Here is an 8,035-nt window from a genome sequence, read left to right as displayed (position 1 = left end):
TCCCTTCCATCTTTAAACACCTCCAAAGAAATTATATCCTACCTCTCTACAGAACTAACAGGCCATACTAACAGATTATCATCTGATCAAAAAGTTCTTATAAATGACCAATCAAAATTACTTCTGCTAAATGTTTCATCATGTTACTGAGTAGGAGAAAAGTTCTGTTATAAAATACAATATCCAATACTATCCCAATTTTTCAATATATATTCACACTTTTATACACATAATGTACATCTAGACATTTTTAAAGGATGGAAGATATTCTAAAAGATTAACCCTGATTAGTTTCCTCTAGATGGTGAGATATGGGTGATGTTTTTATTTCTGTTATTTCTATATATTGTATAAGGTCAGAATAGATTCGTAAAAATGTGACTCATAAAAATGTGATTACAAAGTAACTTTTAAATGCTCTCTTGCTTTGATTCAAGTCCAATACAGGCATACCCCGGAGATGTTACGTTCCAGACGAAAGCAAATAAAGTAAATCATACAAATTATTTAGTTTCCCGGTGCATATAAAAGTTATGTTTACACTATACTGTGTAATGGCATTATGTCTAAAGAACAATGTACACACCTTAGTTTTTTAAATGCTTTAAAAATTTTCTTTAAAAAATGCTAACCATCATCTGGGCCTTCAGCGAGTCATAATCTTTTTGCAATAACATCAAAGATCACTAATCACAGGGACTTCCCTGGTGGCACAGTGGTTAAGAATCCACCTGCCAATGCAGGGGACATGGGTTCGAGCCCTGGTCCGGGAAGATCCCACATGCCGCAGAGCAACTAAGCCCATGCGACACAACTACTGAGCCTGCGCTCTAGAGCCTGCGGGCCATAACTACTGAAGCCCGCACGCCTAGAGCCCGTGCTCTGCAACAAGAGAAGCCACCGCAATGAGAAGCCCGCGCACCGCAACGAAGAGTAGCCCCCGCTCACCGCAACTACAGAAAGCCCGCGTGCAGCAACAAAGAACCAACACAGCCATAAATAAGTAAATAAATATTTTTTTTAAAAAGATCACTAATCACTGATCACCATAACAAGTACAATAATGAAAATGCTTGAAATATTGCAAGAATTACCAAAATGTTATTAACACAGAAGCACGAAGTGAGCAAATTATGCTGGAAAATGGCGATGTTGCCACAAACCTTCAATTTGCAAAGAATGCAACATCTGCACAGTGCAGTAAAGCAAGGTATGCTTATATTCTTTAGTACACATGCAAAATAATCACATCCTCTATACATAAATCTTTAACATACTAGAAATACTTCTTGAGAGCAGAGACTTTTGTCTTATTCATTTTATTTGCTCAGATGACCGCAAAAAGAAGTGTGACTTAATCATGTAAATTATATGAATAGAGATATAAGCTCGTATTTATAAAAAACTTTCTTATGGCCCAGAGTTGTCCAGAAAGCGAACGGTTCACCTCTAAAGTGTCTAAGCACAAGGACAACAACTCCTTCATGTGGTTATTTCACAGGACTAGATTTGATTAAATGAGATGACTTTTAAGTTCTCTTCCAATCATTAATAGGGTGGCCAGTAAGTCTCATGGCCCACGCCAACTCCTTTTAACCAGTAGTGGTCACCTCGGGAGCAGTGGTAACATGGACTGTGAGGCCATGCTCACATTCAATAGGCCAAAGTGATATATGCTTAATCGGTCAAGTCAGTGATAAGTAAGGGAGGGGAGAACTGTGAATGCTAATCTGTGTATTTGCCAACCATGAATCTCTGTGTTTTGATAAACAAACAATCCCAGATTACTTCTGTTCTGAGACAAAATGGTACCAAGAGTATATTTTTGAAACTCTTAATGATTCTTCTAGTCTTAAATCTTCAAACCACTCTTCAGTTACTTGGTGAAAGATTTAGACTAAAATAACTTTTTTTTTTCCTCTTTTCTTTGGGACAAGTAAAAGCACATATTTGTTTATTCCACAGATGAAGTAATAAGCACTCACCTCTACAAGCTGTGATTTGTCATAATCTTTACGGTGACGGTAGATGCACTGACTAAGAAGAGAATATAATCTCTCAAGTTGATCAACTGCCAGATTGTTGCTTTTATCTACCAACAAATCAAGCAATTTCTAAGAAAAATTAAAAGAAAAAAGAATAAAATGCAATTTGATTTCATTGTTCAAACTGAAATGGTTCCACTCCGATGCTAGGCAACAGACACCACATGCTATGGTGTAATAGTGACACCTGAGTTTAGAAGATTCCAGGGCTTAATTTATTACCAAGAACATTCTCATATTTCTAAACCCCTCAAAACACACACAACTCTTTTTCATTAGAAGCCCTGAAGTACCTATATTCCTAGGTTAAAGCAAAAGATTATCAAATCTAGCTTTATTTCCATTCATTTAAAACTGCCTGGGAAGAGCTAAGCTTACCTTCAATCTCTCATGATCAACTATAAGAGGTGGCACAGGCTCAGATGGCTCTTCTGGAACCAGTTCCAGGCTTGTTGTTTTTGCCTGCTCTAAAATTAACTTACGGTATTTCTTTACTTTAGAAGCACCTACAATTGGAAAAAAAAAAAAAAAAAAGCACTGCAGCAAATAAAAGTTAAGAAAAATCAGACAAACAATTATACATTCTTTTACCCACCACAAATCCTTTTGGAATAAGGGTGTAATTCTTTAAATAATAAATGATTTTTTTGAGGGGTGTAAGACTAAGCAACCCAGATTAAAGAGAACTAGACCACAACTACGAAAGCCAAGTCACACCAGAGTATCACCCTAACGAACATATCCCCTAAAAGGGAGAGAAGAGTAATCTGCAGCTCTAAGCAGTAACTTATAAACTGTCTTCATTCTCTGTATGATAACCATGTTAAAATTCGGAGCTCTCAGAACTAGAAGAAAGGAAGCACCCTAGAAAAGCAGATACCAACACAAAGTGAGGCCAACCTGCCTCATATTTGCCTCCCAATGCAAAACATTTGCTTCAACATTGCCTGAAACGTCTTACTTTTCTCTGTTATACTGCCTGTGTTACACAAAATTTTCTCTTAAAAATATAAACCCATTAAAAATGCAAAAGGTCTAGTGTCCTATCCTCCTACCTTAGAGTGAATTAGTATAATCTAATTACTTTCCTCCCAACATCTTGCTGAGACCAGCCACACTGAAAAAACAGAAACTGTGAGGTCGCTGAGTGTAACTTGACAGCGTCAGGCACCCTGATGGGTAGGGAGGGCAGGTAAACCATCAAGCCTTACGCTCCCTAAGCAGGAGCACTCTTAGAGGAGGCCGAGGTGGGAGGAACACAAGGACAAACTTGGACTGTTTCAGAACTTTATACAGGACCTGGCCCATGCTCAGGGCCACTAAGGAGACCCTTCCTCCTCCCTCCTGCATTAGTTCTCTTAGTCGCAAGTCTTTAAACAATTCCTTTTCCTCAATGCCAGCTATATAGATACATAATAAATGAACCAAAATGTTGCCTTCAAAAACATATGCCCAGAGAAATTTTATATTTCAGAAAGCCTTTAGAGTGAAAGCCTTTATTTACAGTTCAATTAATATATGCTAGGAGTTTTGTTAAGACCATACGGATCCTCATTATTACATCCATGGACTTCTAGAGGCCCAAAAACCTGAATTAGGAACCACTACACAAGGTTACATTGCCCTGACAGTTACAAATGAAAGCTTCAGGTAAAGCGTTTACACAACAAATATCTTTAAAGCTTTTAGATCACCAGTTGAACATAATATTCATTTAAACCTTTTCTGCAAGCTTACTAAAATCTCATAGTGAACTAGCATTAAAAAGAACTTCTCCTCCCCATCCATTCTGCCTCATAACAGGAATCTCCCCCTTCTTCCCACTCTGTCCCATTCATTACTTAACTCTAGCTTCAACACATTTTTTTAAGTTCTGTCTATATGATAGCCCAGGATAAATAACGCTCTTAAAATTGCTTTCTATTATTAAATATTGGAGAAAAAGGAAAATTCTCAACAGGCAGCATTCAAGAGCCGTACCTCTCTCTTTATCCATTAAAAGAATTCTAAGACTTTGAATACCATCCTACTCTCTAATTCTACTGGAGGGCTCAAAAAACTGGCATTAAAAAACCTTTCTCACATAGCCCAAATCCCAGGCTAACACTATATACTCCACACAATTTAGAGAGCATGATACAATTTCAAGATAACCTGGTATAAGAAGAGTGCTTATTCGAGAAGGAAATTCAGTACACTGAGCAGAGTAGATCTCTAAATCACCCCATCTCACTATGGGCTAAAGAATAACGATAAACAACAAAGTGGGGCCAGAAACCCTCAACGCCCCCTTTCTGCTGCTTCTTAGAAGAATCATATATCCAAAGCAAGTCAGGAGTGGGCAGAGTGCTCTGACTCTGCGAGAATAAAGTAACTTTGACAGTGAGGATTCTGCTGCTTTCTTCCGCCACTGGTCGTATAGATAGAGTCTCCTAGACTAAACATCCCTCAGATTCAACTAACAGTGACTGCCTGGCATGAATATACCTTAGTATATTACCAGGAGAGGCGATTAATATACATGACTTATATAATCCCTGCAGTGGCACCACTCTGAAGTTTAATTTAGAAGATAAAAGACACAGGGTTGGAGAATATAAGCAACTAGCTCAGAGTCACATGATTATAATGAACAGGAGTGGTAATTTAATGTGGGTTTATATAACTTTACTATACCATACTGCTACACTATCCAAGTCTTCTCAGCCACCCCCACCCCCCCCCAATAATCCTTCTGTTAGAAATCCATCTTCCTAACACTTGTGGATCTACTCAGTTTTTAGTCATAAATCCATTAGGACAGGGATGATAATCAGGTGGGAGGCAGAAGAGGAAGCAGCCAGGTAAGCAATGCATTCTGGACCACAAACCCTCTGAAACATTCACCAAAATTTATTATGTATGTGTACACTTTTCTAGGCAAAGGGGTGAAAACTGCAACAGATTCTCAAAGGGGTATAATTATTTATCAACTATTGCTACTGGGGACCAGATAAAATATGCGCTTAATTAACTCTGGAGTTAAAACCTTCAGGAAAAATTTTAAAACATTAGCTCTACCTTCTTTATCCAGTTCTGCATCTTTAACCTCCACATCAGGGCCAGGTTCGAACTTCTCATTATTGCTACATTCCACTGCCTCTAGTTTCTCAGCATCATCTCCGTGATTTTCATTTGAAGCTTCTGGTTTTTCTTTTGACTGGTCCTCCAGAAGATTCTTTTGTTCAGAACTACATTTGTCTCCACTACCACAGAAAGAAACTACTTCAGCTTTGCCATTCTGACACTCCAGAAGTGGTATTCCTTCAAAACTGTCAGTGGAGGCCTCACCATTTAGACAGCTTCCTTTAAGGAAAGACTCTTTCCTAGATGTCTGTTCTGGATTTAGAGAACTGCTGCTGTTGACAAGTAGAGACTCATTTGAACTTTCCTCTTCAGTAGATGCAAAGTTCTCTTTTGTGCCCGCTCCGTTGTTAAGCCTCCGCCCCTGGTCCATGTCCATGATGTCACACGATGATTCATCATTGGTCATAGATAAGTCTCCAGTCTCTTCTCCATTTTCTTCATGGCAGTCAGTGCTTACCTCAAACTCTCCATTTTCTAGCAATTTCCTGTCCTCCATATGATTCTCATAGTCAGCAAATTTGGTGTCCTCTTCATCTTTTTTTAAATTATTGACTTTCCTTTTCTTAATAATTCCTTTACCCCACTGTGATCGCCGCCTTGATTTTCTCCGAACTCGAACTATTTTACAAAGAAGGGAAAAAGATATGTAGAACCTGGAATGCAATGCTTGTTTTACAAATGTTTATTAAATAAGACCCAAACGAAAGTAAACCCATACTAGCGTAACACACAGACAAAAACTACTTAGCTCTTGACATCCATGCTGACTAATCCTCACAAACTACAAGTAAAATGGACATGAAGTCAGGGATGAACTCTGAAGAATGAAAGGAATTTACATTTATTTCCTGTATGAGTTTACTCAGCACTCACTTTTTACCACTGCCCTGGATTCTACTTTATAGCTGTTCCTAATTCCTAACATGCAGGGGCCAAGCGTACTATACACACATTTAAGGAATGACCACATTACCAAGCTGCCTGGAAGGTTTGGGGCTATAGCCCTGGACTTCCACCAGGAAGATGAGTGCTTTGTCAGCAAGATCACCCAAGAGCTTCTAAACCATGAAAGGAAATTAAAGTATGATCCAGTATATGAAGAGAGAATAGTTACAGGTATCCCGACAAAGCAATCTCTACTGCCTCTCCTTCCAGAAGAAACATAAGCCCTATGAAGGTTATATAGACAATGTGGTTAGCCAGCTGTTAGCCATCTACCACAAATGGTTCACCTATCAGGATCAATTTCTTGCAAAGTTGTTATTTGAAAATATGTAGAAAAATTAAGCCCTCTGCTATCAAGGCAGCAACAACATTAACAAACAATGAAAATAAATATTTGGTCAGTTATGTGAAACGGGAGACCTACAAAAGTTGTAGGGACTATACTCCTAGATGTTAGAAACTATCATGAGCTTTTATGAGTAGATAGCTGGTACTTCCAGGTAATGATGGACCCAGGAATCTTTAATTTCCCATGTATGTATCAAAGGTAGCTGGTTATACAAGTCGATCCCATTGTCCCTTAAATAAAAAGTTAACTTTTATTTTGCAATGTGGGACATTTTCACAAAGAAATTTAAATACAAAGTTATTAAAGCAAACTAGTTAAGCTAGAGACCTATCACTTCTGGTGTCAAACACCAAATTCTAAATATTAGTTTGTCGAAAGCCATCAGAGTAAAAATAATTCATATTTTTCCAAGGCTATAAATGCAATGTCAAATCTGGCTTAATTTTAAAAGAGATAATACATATTTTTAATATGTCAATGTTGAAAGCTTCCTGGGCAAAGACATTTTAAAAAGAAAATACAAATATGAGACCACTAAGTGTAGATTGTTTAATCCACAGTTTAAAAACTGCTTTTGAAAGACAAATAGAGGGGAATGTGGTCTTAAGACAACCCTCACTTCTTTACTCTAGCACTTAATATGAACTTGTGATCTATCAACAGTATATAGTGTGTTTACATACTTTTCCCATCCTTTCATCTTTAATCCTTACTGAGTCTCTGTAAAGACACCAAGGTATTCACAAGTGTTGACACATTTTGTCATAACTATCACTCTTCTTTCTCATCTAAGAATAAATCTACTAAAGGTTTCTAAAATCATCTGCAAAATTCAAGTTATTTAGTCACTTGGCTCAAAATTTATTTTGCCTTCAAAACTGTACTATCATTACCATCATCTCTCCATTCCTTTATCCCCTATTAATTTCTATTTTTACAATTTACAGTTATAGGGTAACTGGAGATGAAATTTCTATATTAGTCTACATTTAAAAGCACAGGCTATAAGTGATAGGCATTCATAAGCATTCCATTACTTATATGAAAAACTAATCCAGTCCACATTAAAAGTGTAAGAAAAGTATTCAGCTTGCTCTTTCTCTAAAATGTAGAACTGTTAGGTTTTACTACCTGACAAGTCACTCCTGACATTGTGTCCTTGCTTATTCTCCAATAACCAAAGGTACAAGAGGTTCCCTTTTTCTTTCCTCACTAAGCCATGGAGCACTAGAGAGGCTGGACCCTGCTTGATCAGGAGCCAGCGCAACTCCTTAAAATGTACTCATACCCTAAGCAAAGGTTAGGAGCCCTTCTGAAGTAAGTTTATTTCTAATGCTTTCATCCCAGCTAAGAAAAAGAAAATGTTCTTATTTGGGGAGAGGTCAAACTAGAGATATTTCCCCCGTCCTTTTATAATCACTTCTAATGCTTAGTATGATTTTGGTAAAATAAGAGGAATTGGTTATATACGTGCCACAAGAATAGGGATTTTTGTTTTAGTCACTGCTCTATCCCCACAGCACCTGGCATGTGGTAGTATATATTTACAGAACTAATCTTTAATATACCC

At 37.6% G+C, this 8,035-nt stretch overlaps 1 protein-coding gene across 6 annotated transcripts in view; it reads right to left on the bottom strand.

The window, feature by feature from the left end:
- The window catches only part of ATAD2B (ATPase family AAA domain containing 2B), a 187,883-nt gene that overhangs the window by 25,064 nt on the left and 154,784 nt on the right, over positions 1-8,035 (bottom strand). For all 6 annotated transcript variants that reach the window (XR_016395309.1, XM_089922466.1, XM_089922468.1 and 3 more), the window contains 3 exons: positions 5,106-5,789; positions 2,424-2,551; positions 1,986-2,114 (listed from right to left, as the gene is read on the bottom strand). Coding sequence is in view for 5 of the 6 variants with exons in the window: in XM_089922466.1 (XP_089778592.1) it covers positions 1,986-2,114; positions 2,424-2,551; positions 5,106-5,789 (941 nt within the window). In the remaining variant the exon portion in view is untranslated. The remainder of the gene's footprint in view (positions 1-1,985; positions 2,115-2,423; positions 2,552-5,105; positions 5,790-8,035) is intronic.

Source organism: Delphinapterus leucas, chromosome 13 (genome assembly GCF_059928025.1).
Source record: "Delphinapterus leucas isolate spDelLeu-1000000601 "Yukka" chromosome 13, BTC_Dleu_Yukka2, whole genome shotgun sequence".
Taxonomy (NCBI): Eukaryota; Metazoa; Chordata; class Mammalia; order Artiodactyla; family Monodontidae; genus Delphinapterus; species Delphinapterus leucas.
This window is presented reverse-complemented; position numbering and strand designations above follow the sequence as displayed.